The following is an 18,657-nucleotide window of genomic DNA, read 5'->3' as shown; positions in this document are numbered from 1 at the left end:
CATATTCTTTAGTTTTTAAAATCTTACCTATAAATTTAGTCTTCACATTATTCAAAAATTAAATGTCACATTACATAGCATGTTTTGCCTGCAGGCGTATTCAACCGCAAATATTTTCTCCAACGTGCTCGAGTGAAAATCATTGCCTCTTGACCCCATCATCACCACACAAACACTCATGAGAGAGAGAGAGAGAGAGAGAGAGAGAGAGAGAGATTTTCAACGCATCGATCTTCTTTTTTTTTTTTTTTTTTTCCTTCTAGTTATCACCTGACCCAATAATTCATCCATTTTGTCAAGTTAAAAGCTGGTCTGACTTTTACAAATTTAACTAATTTTTCTTTAGGGTTTCACAATTAACTGAAACTTTGAATGGGTTTAAATAAATAAAAAGAAATGGAGTAAAGAGGCCAAAATCTAAATCCATTGTCATTCACTTGTCCACGCACAGAAAACCAATTCAAATGTGAAAACCAACATTTATGGGTTCTAAAATGTGTGTCTAGGCCAAATATTGTGAGTATTAACTAAATAAATTACAATATAAAAACTGATTCAACTTTTAATATTACCTAGGTCTTTTATGATAAAATCTAACACCTATTGATTGTACAAATAAAAGGTTGAGTTGTTGGATACAAGATCCTTGTAATAGGCTTAAGTTTAGGGCAATATGTTGATAAAAAAAACAATATCATATAATAAATATTGGGTTACTTGCTAGAGAAGAAATTCTCGTAATAGGCTTTAGGAATTCTCTACATGTATACATGTATTGCTGAGACAAACTGACTACCAACGACTTGTATACATCTACAAACTACCTTTTCTTAGTATTAGAATCATGTAAACTGAAACTTTGAAGGGTTTTAAATAAGAAATGGAAAAACTCAATCCATTGTCATTTACTTGTCCGCACACAGAAACCCTAATCGAATATGAAACCAAAATTTATGGGTTCTAACCATGCGTGTCTAGACTCTAGGCCAATACAAGAAACAAAAAATAGACAATATCGACTCAGAAAGTTGGCCAGCTTTTCCACCTGTAAACAACTAAAATATAATCGAAAGAAAGAAACCCATTAAGGTAAACCTTTGCTTCCATTTGAAGACTCACAGAATGCTCATTGCTCATTGCTCATGGCTCCACTTCCATTCTTAGGCACATTTCCCAACCAAAGTTGAGCACAGGCACTTTTCATTGAAACCCTATTTTCTTTTTCTTCAAAAGTGACCTAAATATTGCAGAGATGCTAGCTGCTGCAACAGCCAACAAGTAAGTATATTTTGTTTGGCGACCATAAAAACAAAAATTTGCATGCGGATTAACTAGGGTTTAATTTGTGCGGAAAAATAAAACGGATAATAAGTTGGACCAGTTTCCAAGTTGTCACGAGCAAAGATTGAGACCTTACCTTAAGTCGAGCTCGATGGCTGAGAAGAAGCAAACAAGACATATAACGGAGTATGTTTTGTTGTTTTGTCCTACTTCACACGGAACCATCTACCGTGGAAAAAAGGAGGTTAGCCAGCTGCGGCTGAGTGCTGTACAGCCCACGTGCAAATACAATCTTATATAATTTATTAGGATAACTAAATAAGTTGAAAGATTAAATGTTGTATTAAGATTAGTCGTTCATATGTTTGTATGCTTTTAGAGAATTGATCAAATGTAAATTGGATTACATTAAAAATCTTCAATATGGACAAATATAGATTGAAATATGATTAATGTTAAAATCATCAATGCACAATGGCTTTTTTTTTTTTTTTTTATCCAAATCGTAGCCCATGAATCAAGATGCGATAAGTCTTTACTATTGGCATTGACCTCCTAAATCATCACTCATTTCAACCCTCACTATTTCTTAGAAGTTTAGAAAGTTGTAGTGCATTTCCGTGGAGACATAATTATTAATTACACTCTGGTTGGTTGTCACCTTCAACTCTTGAGTAATGCCATGCGTATGGCTCCTTTTCATTTCTATATAGAAAAGATTTATTTAATTCAGTTTTGGATTCACTGCAATTTCCACTACAAGGTTTAAGAGTTATTTGCAAAATGAGCTATGAGATTTAATTTTTACATTTTATATCACGTGATTTCTGAATTGCATTAATTTAACTTTTTTGTCAATTTCATCGACTAAATACTAAGTCACATTTTACATTGACAGTCAGTTTCATAAAATAATTAAACGAATAAAAAAAAGTAAAGTACTAAATATTGAAATTGACGGATGACGCGGTGCACCAGTCGAACCAAAGACTTTCTTTTGTGAGTTGTGACCCCAAAATGACCAATTCGGTGAATTCACACCAAGGGTCTCCTCCTCACATGATCACACACATCTCTGTTTCAGGCCCAAGTCTTTGAAAGGACAACAGTTCAAACAATAATAATTACAAAAACAAGATATCTCCTCTTATTTATGCTGGTTTGGTATTTTTGTGCTTTAAAAAAAAACTGCTTCTGTTGTATTGTGAGAATAAGCAGTTGTGAAATAAAGCAGCAGCGTATTTGTTAAACTTTTTTGTAAAAGTTCTTTTGAAAAAAAAAAAAAGCAATATTATAATGTTTGGTAAACTTTTATGTAAAACAGATGCGAAAAAAAACCGATTTTTCAAAGCTGGATTTTGCAGCTTCTTGTTTTTGGCTTTTTTTCACATAAAACTATGAAAAAAAAACTGAAACCGAATGTTTATCAAACACAAAAATAACTTCCAGTTTTTTTTTATATTAATTTTTTTCAGAATCAGCTGCTAGTACCAAATCAGGCCTTAATCTTTATATAGAGCCCCCACTCCGGCCAACATTGCAGCCCAGCTGACCTCCGTCCACTCTCTCTTTCCTTCCTTCTCTCTGGGCTCTTTGCTCTCTCCTCCCACTCACTCAACCCATGATTTCCCTACCATGGAACACCATTGTACTCACTCTAATTCTCTTCCACATAACTTCTTCCTCCATTGAAGCAGAAGCTTCTCCTTCTCTGCTCGACAGAATTACCGGGTTGCCGGGTCAGCCCCCCGTCGGGTTCCAGCAGTATTCTGGCTATGTGACCGTTGATGCGAAAAAACAGAAAGCTCTGTTTTACTATTTTGCTGAAGCAGAAATAGATCCAGCTTCCAAGCCTCTTGTCCTCTGGCTCAATGGAGGTCCCCATTTCTTACCCACCATTAAATTTTCCATCTTTTTACTTTTTACCACCTGGGTTTTTAAAAAAATGAGGTTTTACTTCTGTGTTTTTTATGGGTTGTGATTTTTCCAGGTCCTGGTTGTTCTTCCCTTGGAGTCGGAGCATTCTCTGAGAACGGACCGTTTAGGCCTAAAGGAGAAGTCTTGGTTCGAAATGAGCATAGCTGGAATAGAGGTGAGATCTTTTTTCGTCAATGCGGTTTTTCGAAACAATCCAACGGTGCAGATTGCTAACATGCTCACTGATTTGCAGAAGCAAACATGCTGTACCTGGAGACACCAATTGGAGTGGGGTTCTCTTACTCAACGGATACTTCTTTTTATGAGGCTGTAGCCGATCATATCACAGGCATGACTCACCAATTTCAAATTTGGTTTTCTATTTTTCCTTCACAAAATTAAAACTAAAATCGAAATGGTTATAAGACGGGTCCTAAATCTTTATCTACATTCCGTCTTCCAAATTTCTTCCAAATTTTCTCAGCAAGCAGAAAATCTTGCTAAGCAAGGAAAAAAGAAAAAAAATTATCTTCTGCACCCAACATTCAGGTCAACTTGTCTTCCTATCATCTTCCTTTGTTCATTTCCCAAAGACGAAGAAAGTATTCTTTTAATTTCAAAAGATCCACATGAAATCTTTTAATTTCCTTTTTACACCAAATATTCAAAAGAATATTTCATGCTGGGGTTTGCACTAATTTCATTTTTTTTTTTAATTTCGAAAAATTCACTTTACAGATATGCCATGTGTGATGGTGTTTTGTAATCATCCTTGTGGTTGACAAAAAGTTCTCCTTTACAGGCTATGTGTGATTTCTGAATTTTGTCCTTGTTATCTACAGCCAGGGACAATCTTCTGTTCTTGCAGAAGTGGTTTGAAAAATTCCCGCAATACAGAAATAGAAGCTTGTATATTACTGGAGAAAGCTATGCTGGTATATCAACTTGTCACTTTTGATTATTTCTCGATGTTGATTAACTCGATCCTAATGTTGAAAATATTTTCGACTTCTAACGAAATACCCCAACAAGAAATGGAGGAACTGATTTTATGTATTTATTTGTAGGTCACTTTGTTCCTCAGCTAGCAGAACTCATGCTCCAGTTCAAGGAACATCACTTCAATTTGAAAGGAATTGCTGTGAGTAATAAAATCTCGAAGTTACCAGCTTTCGCCGTCTAGATTTTGGTTTAAATTTTTCGTTTTCATTGCAGTTGGGTAATCCAGTCCTAGAATATGCAACTGACTTCAATTCAAGAGCTGAGTTCTTCTGGTCTCATGGATTGATATCGGATTCAACTTACAAAATGTTCAGTTCCGTTTGCAACTACTCGCGGTTTGTGAGTGAATATTACAGAGGCTCAGTTTCGCCTATTTGTTCGAGGGTGATGAGCCAAGTGAGCAGAGAAACCAGTAAATTTGTTGACAAGTATGATGTCACCCTTGATGTTTGTATATCATCTGTGTTTTCCCAATCCAAAGCCCTCCTTCCTCAGGTGAATACCCTCTATTGCTCCATTGTAGCGTGAAATTTTGGTTTGGTTTCACGAAGTTCGTATCCATCTTCTAATTAATTGAACTTGTTCGTTTTGGCAGCAAGTTGCTGATTCAATAGATGTGTGTGTTGAGGATGAAGTAGTTAATTATTTGAACAGGCCAGACGTTCAGAAGGCGCTTCATGCTCGTCTTGTTGGAGTTCGACAGTGGGCAGTTTGCAGCAAGTAATTCTCTTCTGAAGATGTACATTTAAAAAAATTCGAATGCGCCTCAAAGTAGTGTTCATGTCAACAGTTTTGCTTATGAAAATATCTTGTGTGTTATGGCAGCGTACTGGATTATCAGGTGCTGGATGTGGAGATACCAACGATCACAATCGTAGGCAAACTTATCAAAGCAGGAATACCGGTCTTAGTTTACAGGTAGAAGAATTTTAGACAGCATCAAACCATTGTGTTTCATCTTAAATGTTATTGCAGTGGACTAAACTTTCAAGTTTTAAACTTTCAGCGGCGACCAAGATTCTGTTATCCCGTTGACTGGAAGTCGAACATTAGTTCATGGACTTGCAGAGCAGTTAAGACTAAACACCACTGTGCCTTATAGAGTCTGGTTTGAAGGACAACAGGTGAATTTACTACAAGATTACTAAAATCTAAGAATTTTTGGTTGCTTCTGTCATAAATTGTAACGCGATGAATGCATGTTTCATGTTTTTATCACCTGCAGGTTGGTGGATGGACTCAAGTTTACGGTAATATTCTTTCTTTTGCCACCGTTAGAGGAGCATCACACGAAGCGCCATTCTCGCAGCCTGAGAGATCACTCGTGCTGTTCAAGTCGTTTTTGAAGGGCCGGCCTCTGCCAGAAGTGTTCTGATCTACTGATAAGTTACATTGTCGCCGGATTGAGATTATAAGAAGTTTGGTTGCAAAGGTTTAGTCATCTGAGCATGAAAAAAATTGCATTTGTTTGTTATTTGTAACAGGTTACATGGGTTTGTCCATGCTGTGGAAAGTAGAAGAATTTTGTAAACATCTCAAGGAAAAAAAGGAAAGAAAGAAGGTGCTTTTGTAAAATCCCAAGTTTCCATTTTATTTATTTTATTTTTTATAATACTTTCAAACAATTGATCTGTTAGATATTAAAAATATAAATTACAGCACTCCAAAAGATTAGTTGGAATATTATGTAACTCAACACAAGAACACAAGATCAAGAGGTTGCTAAAGAGTTCCTGCAGTTGGAAACTACAACTGGAGCTTCAACCTGCATTTTCATACAACTGAACTCCAATGCCAATACAGGCTTTGATAACATCACAGCTTCACAGAGGTTCTTGCCGTTATCCACGAGTTCTTCAGTTGCGTGGTTCTTTGTATCGCTAGTATGGATTTCTGATGATTGTCTTGTCTCGGTCTTTGGCATCGGAGATGGTCCTGATACTTGTGCTGGATGCACTGCTCGTACCCTATTACAAATCGATCAGGTAGCAAACTAATAATTAACACTTGAGTTAGGTAGAAAACGATGGAAGCATGCGAGTTTTAACATTTATGAAGCTTGATGAACATAAAAAAGCAACTCAAACTAAAAGAAAACCTGCACTCAATCCGGCAAGAGTACTTGAGAAGGTTGGGATAATATTCTGTGCCGCCGCTACAATTTCACAACAGAAGGAAGTATATTAGGGAAAAAGATACACTCTAATAGCATAGATAATTATGTGCACAACACACAAAGGGAGAAACTTACCTAAAACTCGGAAGTGACAATTTGATCGCCGGCCCCCTCCACCCAGCACTGGATTCAGGCACTGCCATCGTCCAACTCGCAATTAGAATATCGATGGTTGAACCACGCCAAAGGATGAAACCACAGAAGAAAAACATCAAACGTATACTAGTGAGATGAGATATTTGGATTAACCAACTTACCGAAAGTGGTAAGGTTGAAATTAAAGGAATCTTTAACCGATGAAGCCTTGATTTCGGTCACTTGAACTCCCATACATTCTCTTGGATCACAGAAAGCAGCACTGCTACCAATTACATTAAGAAATCCAATGTTTTTGCTCTTTGGTTGCCTTGAAACTGCTGTAATCCTCTGTTTTGTACAGAAATAAATTTCGTTAGCCGTAGTCCACCTTAGGGAGGAAGAGTTCACCATATGCAAGCTGCAAAAAAATGCTAATAATTCAAATGAAAATCACACCTTCGAAAACCTCGCAACTTGACTTGGAAGCCCTACTTCCTGCAAGAGGGGACTGCGACCAACATAAGAACTACATACAAAAAATAAGAAACCTTGACAAGCTCTGCGGCAGAGTGCCTTATGCAGCCTCACACCTTTCGTCCATGGTCACAAGCTTCATCACTATTCACAAGCACCTTAGCTGCCCAGCTGTTTGACAAAAAAACAAGTAAAAATGCTTATGATTTAGGGTTTAGAGTCCAGAACAAGTCTCTCCTAAAGATTACATGCTCTTCGGCTTATTACGAAGAAAGAAAGGGTTGAGGAAACATACGCGCAAGATGTTGGAGGGCTCCAAACAAGTCCAGCGATCACAACGAGCTGAGAGGGAGAACATAAACAGTCTTGTTAGTGAGTGGTTGAAGAAACTTCAGACGAATTCCTATCTATATTTTGCTAAAGCAAACATGGATTACTCCTGCGATAAACAAAAGTAGTGAACAAAAACTTGTTCATTAGCTTTCTGTATCGAGGCCCGAAAAAGTATGACTTTGTAAGGTGATGATTATGCAGAAGATATGAACCTCATCAAAGATTCCAACTGGACTGTCATCGTAGTTGGCAAGAAAGAAGCCACCAAGAGTGTACCTGTAAAGTGTAATCAAACACATATTTGGTGATCGGATTCTTTGACCATCCCGAATCCTATCAACCTTATTCTTCTTTATCGCTCAATCATTTAAGGCTTTTTATCAAAGCTGGTCTCAAGATTGGTATAACTCCTTACTTTGGTCTCGACAATGAAAATTGATAAAAGTGGTCCTTGAGTTTGTCCACTGTAATCACGAAAAATCTGTCAATATCCTTGTTAAATTGTCACGCGAAACCAACCCTCCACTTAACAATGATATTGACAGTTATTTCACAGAATGACCAAAATGACTTAGGATCAACAAACTCGGGGACAACTTCTATCGATTTTCATTTGCATGGACCAAAGTGAGGAGATGTATTCCTTTGAGGACCATTTTGCTTAAAAAGCCATCATTTAAACAACAATTAATAGTACATTTACCCAAATGCTTCAACTAGTCTGAACTCTTTCGGGATGCATGCTCGAACAGTTGTTGCTTTGACAAGGTGGAGCTGATACAACGCGCTGATCAGAAAAACCGGGCAATCAGCAGAGTCATTTGTCATGATTGAGAACAGAGAGCAAAACAAACTGAAGTTGTTGGACACTTACCTGCCTCTGAATATCCATGGAGGCTTTCCATAGGAACATTTTGTTTCTCCGACATCCATGAACTTGAATGACTTCAAGAAAGTGCTTTTACCAGAAGCAAATTTGAAGATGCCAAAATCAAGTCATTGAAGCTGTGTCCAGGAAATCCCTAAACAAAAAGTGCATCATTTATCAGAAGCAAAGTCCCTAATCATCTCATGGTGGTGGTGCCACCCCATGCAGTTACAAATTACAATGATCACTTGCCCTGTTTTGTTAAATACTAGCAAACACAATCTTGAATTGTAGAAAGAACTTCCATGCACCTAGGATGCCATCGTATTCTGAGTCAATCACACATTGAAGCGAGGAAAAGTCACGGCAATACATGATTGGCCGCCACCGTGACATCTCAGGTGTCGTTAAGTTTCTCTCGTACTGTAAGGGTGGCGGACACTAAATAATTAATTGATGTTTTATACTTACTAGGAACAATTGTGAGATTGGATATCAGGCATCGTCAAAAGAGAAATGATTTCCGCACGCCCGTTCTCTCCTTGTGCACAATATTCAATACATTAATACATGCATTGTGAAGATCAAGAGCACAGCTAAGTTGGAAAAAAAAGGAACGCAAACAAGCAAAGCTCACCTCAACGAAACGAAACCAACCAAGGAAAGCTGCACACAACAAAACTCAGCTCCTAAAGTTAACTGGCCGAGAAAAGAAAGAGAGGTAGAAACCCGGAAGAAAAAATGATGAGAGAGAGAGAGAGAGAGAGAGAGAGAGAGAGAGAGAGAGAGGAAGAATTCAAGGAGGTGAGAGAAGTAAAACCAAAACGGATAGAAAGACAGGGATTGGCTGGCTGTGCTGAGACACAAATAGCCGTAGTAGGACTCTAGGAATGGGAGAGGAGTGGATGTGGATAGGACTAGGAGTACTTTATCCAAACCCACCACAGGTTTTATTTGGCGCCAACTGAAAATAAATAACAACCACCCTCCCATTTACCAATACCAATAACATGGGCAATACCAGCACCAATACCATCAACGTTCAGCGACATGGAAAACCAAAACTGATGAGATGATACAATCATATAGATATAGAAGGAGCCTTGGAGGTGGGTTTTGTACTTTCCACTAATTAATCCTTTAGGCTGGTCTCTAAGCAGATATCCTGGATCCCAATATCACTATATATTTATTCTTAGTCTCAAAGTATCATTTTTATTTTCTTTTATATATTAAGCTAGATCGTATCCAACAAACTTTAACTCGTATTCTAAAGCATCTCCGAGAGAGAGAGAGAGAGAGATGATGTAAAACAATCAAAACTATGGTCTTTTTAAATTTGAAGAGTCATTGTCATCCGTTAAATAATTAAAAATAATAATAAAATTCAAGGATGGACTCATGAGCAAGGAGAAAAGGGAGAGAGGAGGTTGGTTTAGAAAATGGGAAAAGGATCCTCTACAGATCCTTTTCCTAGAAATCCCGTGATCTCACCCGTTCATCGTATATCATGTGGTTAATTTTCGTTAAGTACTATTCATATTTAATTTTAAATTTTAAATTTTGAAATAATTTTTGACCGCACGATATACGATGAATAGATGAGATCACGGGATCCCTAGGAAAAGATCGGGTGAGAATCCTTTCCCTAGAAAATGAGCATGTTGAGTTTAAATTGTTAATAATAAAATATTCAAGTATGTTAAAATAGCTAAAATAATTTTTTCGACACTGTTTACTTTGTAGTCTAACAAAAATTTAAAATTTCTCTTGAAAATGTTTTAATACTTTGGCAGGTTAAACTCCTCTAAACATAAAAGAACAAACTGTTTTCTATAATCTTGATAAGAGTAGCCAATAACATGTCAATGGTAAAATGCTTAGACATTTTAACAATTTTAACAAAGGATAATATTGAGGAAACAAAATTTGTAAAATAAATAATGTATCACCAATAAAAATAAGCACATTTATCAATCCTTATCAACTATCCTTTACTTTGACAGAAAAAACGTCAAAAATGACTTTCCGTCAACAAATGGCTTTCGAGACGGCTTTTACCGTCAGGTAAAGGCTTTTTTTCTTATATTATTTCAACGAATAATGGATATCATGCAAACAAAAACTTCTGTTGAATTCTTATAGATTTTTTAAACTTACAAAAAATAGGAGAATAAGTAGAAAAGAATAGCTTTTACGCCTTGTTAATTTTTGTATTTTAATATTCTTCAATATAATAAATTAAAAAAAATGTGTAAAAGAGAAAAAGAGACATGTAAATAACATTAATAATAACGATGATTTTGAACCACTAAAAAGCCAGAAAAATGTTGAGATTCTCATTCAAAGACGTGTCAACGAACTGAACACACACACACACAAAGGAAAGAAAAGCGGGTGAGTTCGGAGTCGCACTAACTACCTATATCAGTGTTCCTGGCTAGTGCTTCCGTCTTGATGCAGCAATCTTCAAGAGACACGTGCTTCATGTGTGCACTAACATGCAAAAGTATCACATACGACGGCTGAGTCTGTTTTTTTTTTTTAAATCGTATTCGTTCATTTCACATTATATGATATGTGTATTAACTTGTGCATCTGTTTTTTTTTTTAAATTGCAATCGTTCATTTCATATTGTATTGAATACAACATATAATATCAGCATAATATTGTAGATCAAATCGTGAACATAATGATGTTTATTAAAATTTCTATCATACATCAATGACGTGTTCAACATGAATTTCAATAGAAGTGCAAAAGTATCAATTTGATAGGGCAAAACTAAAGCAGGAACAACCCACAAAAACAACTTAAAAACGTGCATCACCAACACGTATCTAAGTCTATACATCCAAAAGTTTAAATTAAAATCTAAGATCAAAACAAAACTACCATCACAAATCACATCATGAATCATATTGCTTTTGTATCAAATTTTAAATGAATGCACCCCATTAGACGCACGAATGTATGACAAGATATGTGACCTGCCCGAAACCGGGGGAATGACTTACCTATACGATGATGCTGCCGTTTAACTTTCTCACTTGATCATGTTCTTTAACTTGATATGTCGTTACAGTGACATTCCGGATGTAGTTACGTTTCTCTTGGATATCAACTAGTAACCATGAGGTTGCTCTTTCAAACCATCCATCCAAAATGTGTCATGCCCAAATCTACATTTGAAATTTGCTTAGGTTACCAATAATCTCTGCAAGAACACTCCCCAAACTTGAAGTGATGGAATCTGTTGGAATCTCTCACAACAATTGCACGCCCCGTTACCACAGAAACATGTTTTGCAAACTCATGGCAATCTTTGCACGCCCTGATGTTCTTAAAAACCACAATAGGAGCATCACCTGGTATGGAAATAAGCCCAAATGCTATAGCAAGTCTCTCACTGTGGTCAAGAAGCTGTTCTTTCCTTTCAGGAAAACCGCTCAATACATCGTCCTCGGTAAGAAGCGAATCTTCAGCATCCCTGAAAGAAATGCTCAGCTCCTTCAGTTTCGTGTATATCTGTTCTATCTGAGGATGGTGTTGATCACCCACTATAAACCGATGCTTTTCACCTTTGACGGTTATCCAGCTGCATCCGATTTCTTTCCTCAAGTTCCTTTCAGCCATCATTCTTCTATAAACTGCAGCTTCTTCCCACTTCCCGGATGATGCATACAAATTAAACATGATAATGTAACTAGCAGTGTCCTCCGGGTCCAATTGGAGGAGGTTCTCAGCTGCTAACTTTCCGAGCTCAAGATTTCGATGTATCCAGCATCCACCCAATAAACTTTTCCAGCTCATTGCATCGGGTTCAAACGGCATGCTCTTTATCAGATCAAGTGCCTCTTGTAGTTGCCCAGCACGGGAGTATATGTCAATCATACAATCGTAATGATCAATGTTTGGTTCTACATGATACACACTACTCATTGATTCCAAAAACTGTTTTCCGTCAGTCACCAAACCTGAATGGCTGCAAGCAGTTAAAACTGCTATAAATGTAACTGAGTTTGGCTCAACGCCGGAATCCTGCATTCTATTGAAAAGCGTAAGAGCTTCGGAGGCATTGCCGTGATAAGCATAACCACATATTATTGCAGTCCAGGCCACAGTATCAGGTTTATCTATTGATTCAAATGCTCGATAGGCACAGTCCAATCTGCCACATTTTGAGTACATTGTAATCAATGCACTTGCTCCATGCAAGAATGCAATGAGCCCTCTTTTTATTGCATCAGCATGAACTTGAGTCCCCAAATTTATATCTGCGATTGCAGAACAGGCTTGAAAAATGCTTGTATATACAAACGAATTTAAGGTAACATCTTTAGTAATTAAAGATTGAAAAATCTTGACACACTCCTCAAATTTCCCACTCTGGCAATAGCCAGAGATTATAGCACTCCATGAAACATCATTTGGTTCATGTATCCTTTCGAATGCTCTGCAAGCAGACTCAAATTTTGCACATTTTACATAGAAGTCCACTAGAGGAGTTCCTACAGAAACATCAGAATCCAACCCAAGTTTAACACTGTAGCCATGAATTTGCCTTCCCATATTCAAGTCCTGCAAACCAGCACATGCCTTGAGAACTATCGAAAACACAAAATCATCCACCTCTACACTTTTCCTAACCATCTCAGAAAACAATTCCAAAATCTCCCCCGGTTTCTCATCTTCAGTATAGCCTACCATCAATCCAGTCCAAACCACAGCATTCCTTTCTTCCATCCTATCGAAAACAAGCCTAGCACCCTCTAACCACCCACACTTCACATACATGTTTGCAATCGCCGTTTCAACCGAAACATTACTACTCATTTCACTTCTTATCACATAAGAATGTATCTGTTTCCCAAGCTCCAAAAGCGAATCCTCCGTCAAGGAACTTAAAACGCTTGTAAAAATTGATGCATTCGGTCTAATCCCAGTCTCCAGCATTTTTGAAAACATCGAAATAGCTCTTTTCAGAATACCCTTCTGCGCATATGCCGATATAATTATAACCCAAGAAACCAAATTCCTCTCAAGCATCTCATCAAACACCTTCTGTGCATCGGATAAACTTCCGCATTCGCAGTACATCTGCAGAGCGTCGTTCTCAAGAAACTCAGGTGGGTTCTTCACTGTCCTCCTTAACCATCTGTGCACAGATTTTCCATCTAACAACGAACCCTTTAATCCACACATTTCAAATAAACATTTATACGATTGAGGACTCACGGATACACCGGCTTCGTTCATCTGCTCGAGAAATTGGCGCGCTTCTCTGAGCTTCCCTTGCTTGGAGAGAGAAACCAAGTGCACATTTTCGACCTGGCCCAGTTCTGTTTGGCGGGTTTCCATCGACGGACATGTGGATTTAAGAGACACCCACGATGGAATTTGAGCAAAGTTGGAAGCTTTTGCGAACGGAGTCTGATCGGGATGGTGTAAAGCGCGGGAATGCAGCAGAGAACATTGGACAGTGAAGGAAGACGACATTCGAATTTAAGCTTTTGATTCCCAAAAATCTTTACTTTACAGTTTACGCGCATGGGATTTCGCAGGAAAAGAAGAAAAAAAAAACCGTTGAAAAATGCCAGAAAAATTTTAATTTCTATAAAAAAGTCGGCAGAAAACCATTTCCGAAATAAAATAAGAAGTTTAATGAAAAGCTCAAATACTGTTTATTTTAACAAAAATTTATATTTTTACATTAAAAAGTTAATGCTGGTATTATTTCTTTATCCATTATTTTGTCTTTATCATTAAAACTCAAAGTTTGTAAGTCTTTTCATTAGTTTTTCTATCACTCCTGCTTTTTGTTTGGTTGAGGAGAAAATTCTGGAAAACGAATGAAAATCCAGCAAAATCGAAATTCTTATATTATGTTGGGACAAAGAAATTTAAGATTATTAAGAAATTTTAAAATGACAAAATTTTATTTCTTAAAATTTGTAAATTTTCTTGTTTGGTTAATCTAAAAGAACAATGAAATTTTAATACGAAATTTGTTATTTTTAAACTCTCACCATAAAAGTTTAGAAATGATACATATTTACGATGAATTTAAACTTGGGAATTGGAGGCCTCAACTTTCAAATTTTGTCCAAGTAAAAATTCTAAATTTCTATGTTTATGAATTAAAATAAAAAAAAATTAGTGCATGTCAATTTATAAATTTTAACTTTTGTTAAAATTCCGAGTTATTTCCCACCTGCAAAGATTGTGTAAAAGTTTGATAATTCGTCCAACAACTTGCAAGCAGAAATGGAGGCTTCCTTGCATTTCCGCGGGGTAGAATCCCCTGCCACTCGCGAAGTCCAAGACTCTCGCATTGCCGCTGCCGTCCTCCGCGGCTGCGCCGTCGCGATCGTTCTACGCTGCTGTCGAAAATGCATGCAGAAGCAGTAGGCCGAGAGCGAAGAGCGAGAAGAAAAGAATCGAAGCTATGCGTGGAGAAGAAGGGGAAGAGAATGCGACAGAGAGCCGCGGCTCCGATGTGGTGCCGTTTACGTGCGTGATGAAGTTAGGAGGATCGTAACTGGCATCGGCGGAGAGAATGAAAGAGGTTGCTCAGCTCGTTGTCTGTTTTCCCGATGAAACTCCTGTCGTTGTGCACTTGTGCTCCATGGGGAAGACCACTAATAACCTCTTACTTGTAATGCACTTTTCATAATTGTCTAATTAGTTTCTTTAATTGTCTGATTTAAATGGTTAAGAATGATGAGATTGAATGGCTGTGATTTGTGTATAATGTATGCATTTAGGCTGGGGAGAAGGCCGTCAGCTGCGGGGTTTCAAATGCATCAGAAATCGAAGAATTGAGCTTTATAAAACAACGGCATCTCCGGTTAGCTCATAGCGCCAATAAGCAGGAAAACAGCTTTAAGACTTTTCCAGTAGCCCTTAGCCAAGGAGAAAATCTCAAATTCCTCACATTTGTAGGTTTGGTGACGATTCTCAGGACCTTAGTCATTCGTCCGACAGTCAGCCAACGAAATAAGTTTTTCCATTCCCTTCCTCTATTTTAGGCGGCAAAGGCAAATCCACATACTTTCTAATTGAAGGGTTTAACGGGGCAGCGCCTGTGGCCGTGCCATTCATGTACCTGCCGTCCTCAGGACCAAGGCATGTACGCCCGTTACAAGTTTCGACCATTTTCAAATCCCCAAGGGGATTACTTCATCCAAAATTGGTGGCTTCAGAAGCTCGGCACATTACTCAGCATAATACGACGTGTGATATATATATTCACCTTCTTCACTCTCCTGTAGTAGAAAGAGCTGACGACCATCGTTTCTGTTGTGGTGGTCGGATTCAATTAATAAGAAGCGGACCAGATGAGTATCAATGAAGGGACAACTTTTGATCAGAGTGCTCCACGTACGACTTGCACACTCTTCTACATTTGAGTAAAGATTTGACGGGCAACCTCAGCAAGATTTCTGCTATGATTTCTTCAGCAAGGTAGTCGATTGACTTTGCCTTTTTAGTTTTTACTTGATCAATTTTCCAAGCCTTTTTCTGTTGGAAGGCGAAGAGAGAAATTATGACAATTTAGAAACTTTCTTGATCGTGGTCAAAAGTGCATCTTATAGTGAAGACTCAAAGACTACTTGAAGAAGAAGTGTATGTGGAACAACTCGTTCCCTGGTATAAGGAGAAGGAGAAATATTGTTTAAAGATGGCACTGTATAGCCTAAATCACACACGTGTTTTCCTTGTACGACCACGAGCTTGGAATTCTTGCGTTACAAGTTACAACTATCTTCAATAAAATGGCTTTATGTGCAGTGGCGAGACTAAGCATTCCTAATAGTAGGGGACAACGTTCCACTGCCTCAGGGATTACTCGATGTGCTACTTCGATCAAGACCAACCGAAGCCTAGTAGGTGAGCCTATTCAAGTTTCGAGATGCAAATGATTGGATTGGGGTGAAAGAAGATGATATGATCGATCAATTGGTATTTATTATTTTCCTCTTAGGTGAGCCAATTCAAACAAAGCCTATTACCATGAAAAGTTGTGTTTCTTTAATTTGCTCCTTTTTATTTTCACTTGCAACCATGATATTATCTATCAACCGGAATTTATTCTCAGTAAAGACGCAACACTTTTGTGCATGATATGTTCATTTCATTCAGCGTAACACGTTTTGCACTAAATCTAAACAAAAATGTCCATAAACTGACGTGGATATGCAAACAACAGATGATTTATCATCACACATTTTTTTAGTAAACCAACAAAACACATTCAGGGCACGAAATAAAGAAAATAATCTCAATTCTATGTATAACGGAGAGGTAAGGAATCAAATAGCTTAGGAATGGAAAAAAAGTATTCAAGCATTCCACATGTAAGTTGGGAAGGAAAAATTTGCAACATATTGTTCTTTGCCTGCTGGTACTTTAGAAAGTACAGCTCCATGGAGCTAGCCAATTGATTAGTAGGAAACAACGTTGCGCTGGCCAAGTAAGATAAGACTCTACAAAAGGATTCATTGATGAGTAGCCATCTAGAGCAGTTGCAGCATCTTTATTTCCGGTCTTGAAATCCACCACTATGGCCCGCCTATGGCCATCCAACAATTTTGTCATCACCAGTTCATCACAGTTATTGAAACCACGAACGCTAGGACGATATCCTTCGAAGAGTACACTATTGTTACCAAATTTTTTCATGACCCACAAATGAAGCCTATAGACAAAATATTCTCCTCCGTCATCAATCTGAAACATCTGAACCAAGGCAAGAGAATCTCCATATCTTAAAACATAAGATGGGCGACCTGTTTTTCCAAAATCTTCAGGCATCGCAATCTCATGGAATAATTCAGTGCCGAAATCAAACGACACAATGAGACGTTCTTTGGAATCTTTGTCACGGGGTAGAATCCAATGCATAGCATCATTAAAAAATGCGTCTTTCGAATTACTCAAGAGCCACGAGCACAAATAAGTAGGAAAAACAGCAGTTGCAGCAGCACTTAGACTTGTCCAACATCCCTTGGCCAAGGAGTAAACCTTAACCCCCAACAAAGATTTCCTTACGGTAACAATTCTCAAGACCTTGTAGTCATTGGTCAGAGAATCATAACCAAAGAAATAGGTATGTGTACCCTTAAAGTTGCTCTTCTTAATATTAGGGCTAGGCAAAATCACATACTTTCTGACTGAAGGGTTCCAAATTATTGTGCGGGCATCTTCGTCCCGAAGGTCTTCGTTGTCAGCAAGGCATATAAGCCCGTTACAAGTTCCGACCATTGACAAATAACTAAAACAACGTTTAATTACAGCTGGAGTTGGTGGTTTGATGAGCACGGTGTAACCAGATGAAGAGCTAAAGATATTCCCATAGTACGAGTGAAAACTATTAACATAGTGCCCTCCATTCTTCTTCAGTAAGAGGAGTTGGCGCCGACCATCGTTGTTGTTTTCGTGTTCAGATTGTATTAATAAGGTGCGCGGCTGAGATAAGTGTCAATGAAGGTGCAACTTTTGATCAGAGAGTTCCATGACTTGCACACTCTTCTAACTTTGATTATAAAAATTTGAAGGGCAGCCTGATCAAGATATCTGCTACGATTTCTTCAGGAAAGCAGTCGACTGACATTGCTTTTTTACTTGGACTTTTCAAGTCTACGTTCCGATCCATTGTTTACAAGAGATTCCGCCGTGAAAAGGAGTTGGTGATTAAGGGGGAAAATTTTGGCAATTTATAGGTTAGGGCAGGTGAAGTTATGGGGCTTTCGTGAATAACAAGGAAAAGAGCTGGGTGGGTGACTCCATTTTCGCTATTTTTGGGAAGGAATTTATCCCTCCTAAACTTAAGCTAAAACCAGAAATTATCCCTCCTAAATGCTAAATCCTGAGCAAATCTCTAATACCCGGTATCATATTAACCAACCAATCAATATTATATTATGAAATTAATCGTTAAATTTGAATCTATTGCCTACTCTCATTCAATCTCTTGCCGACACTGTGGAGAATTGGAATTGAGAAAAGGGAAGGGGGAGGGGGGGGGGGGTGGTGACACGCCCAACCCTGATATTCTCTAAACACCAGGGTAGGCACGTGCTAGGCGACATCTGAAGATGACGAAGCCATATTAAGATGCATGATAACTAAAAACAATTAACCGACATAAATAAAACTTGTAAATTTAATTATAATGAATATGCAATTGTGGAACGTGTTTAGCATACAATTAATCTAAGACACTAAAAAGAAATAATATTAAATTGAATGAACAAGGGATGTGTCCTACACCGAGAGGACTCGAGGATGCCGATGTGGGAATGCCTTGATGCCGGGATTGTACGCCTTGATTCTAAGTCCTGAGGGGGCGCAAAACAAAACATGAGTGGACCAAGTTAATATATAAGTAATACTAAAACAGTTATTCATCAACGTACTAACCCCAAAGTTTATGAAAACTCAATAGTATAATATGTAATAGGTTTTTCCGAAAACCCTAGCATGCCATAAAACTTCATAAAACATATATTATATATAGTGTGC

General features: G+C 37.8%; 3 protein-coding genes and 1 pseudogene across 11 annotated transcripts; 1 reads left to right on the top strand and 3 right to left on the bottom strand.

Annotated features, from left to right (window-relative positions):
• Positions 1-2,703: 2,703 nt before the first annotated feature.
• On the top strand, positions 2,704-6,839 carry LOC137736861 (serine carboxypeptidase-like 45). 2 transcript variants are annotated; one of them, XR_015954819.1, is made up of 11 exons: positions 2,796-3,158; positions 3,272-3,373; positions 3,452-3,547; positions 4,041-4,133; positions 4,266-4,339; positions 4,414-4,695; positions 4,796-4,920; positions 5,026-5,118; positions 5,207-5,324; positions 5,426-5,761; positions 5,860-6,839. XR_015954819.1 is itself a non-coding variant. In XM_068476162.2 (10 exons), the coding sequence occupies exons 1-10, from the start codon at positions 2,903-2,905 to the stop codon at positions 5,573-5,575; spliced, it is 1,389 nt and encodes a 462-aa protein (XP_068332263.2). In that variant the 5' UTR covers positions 2,704-2,902; the 3' UTR covers positions 5,576-5,775. The 2 variants fall into 2 exon arrangements, 1 of the variants encoding a protein (XP_068332263.2); XM_068476162.2 differs by lacking the exon at positions 5,860-6,839 and having other exon boundaries at positions 2,704-3,158; positions 5,426-5,775.
• Positions 5,766-9,037, bottom strand: LOC137736862 (protein NEOXANTHIN-DEFICIENT 1). 8 transcript variants are annotated; one of them, XM_088682633.1, is made up of 13 exons: positions 8,767-9,032; positions 8,601-8,670; positions 8,382-8,440; positions 8,136-8,283; positions 7,965-8,048; positions 7,474-7,537; positions 7,224-7,270; positions 7,045-7,099; positions 6,911-6,949; positions 6,634-6,802; positions 6,452-6,512; positions 6,299-6,355; positions 5,766-6,167 (listed from the first exon to the last, which is right to left on the bottom strand). In XM_088682633.1, the coding sequence occupies exons 4-13, from the start codon at positions 8,192-8,194 to the stop codon at positions 5,912-5,914; spliced, it is 891 nt and encodes a 296-aa protein (XP_088538759.1). In that variant the 5' UTR covers positions 8,195-8,283; positions 8,382-8,440; positions 8,601-8,670; positions 8,767-9,032; the 3' UTR covers positions 5,766-5,911. The 8 variants fall into 8 exon arrangements, with proteins under 8 accessions (XP_088538759.1, XP_088538757.1, XP_088538758.1 ...); XM_088682631.1 differs by lacking the exon at positions 8,382-8,440 and having other exon boundaries at positions 8,136-8,219; positions 8,767-9,037; XM_088682632.1 differs by lacking the exon at positions 8,382-8,440 and having other exon boundaries at positions 8,136-8,219; positions 8,601-8,667; positions 8,767-9,037.
• A 1,777-nt stretch (positions 9,038-10,814) lies between these two features.
• Positions 10,815-13,755, bottom strand: LOC137736860 (pentatricopeptide repeat-containing protein At5g13270, chloroplastic). Its single transcript, XM_068476161.2, has one exon. It carries the CDS (start codon positions 13,627-13,629, stop codon positions 11,335-11,337), a length of 2,295 nt encoding a protein of 764 aa, XP_068332262.2. The 5' UTR covers positions 13,630-13,755; the 3' UTR covers positions 10,815-11,334.
• A 1,722-nt stretch (positions 13,756-15,477) lies between these two features.
• On the bottom strand, positions 15,478-17,746 carry LOC137736249 (F-box/kelch-repeat protein At3g23880-like; annotated as a pseudogene).
• Positions 17,747-18,657: the final 911 nt, after the last annotated feature.

Source organism: Pyrus communis, chromosome 13 (assembly GCF_041283825.1).
Source record: "Pyrus communis isolate YQ-2024b chromosome 13, ASM4128382v1, whole genome shotgun sequence".
NCBI classification, from domain to species: Eukaryota; Viridiplantae; Streptophyta; class Magnoliopsida; order Rosales; family Rosaceae; genus Pyrus; species Pyrus communis.
The sequence above is the reverse complement of the archived record's forward strand: the minus strand, read 5'-3'. Positions and strand labels throughout refer to the sequence as shown.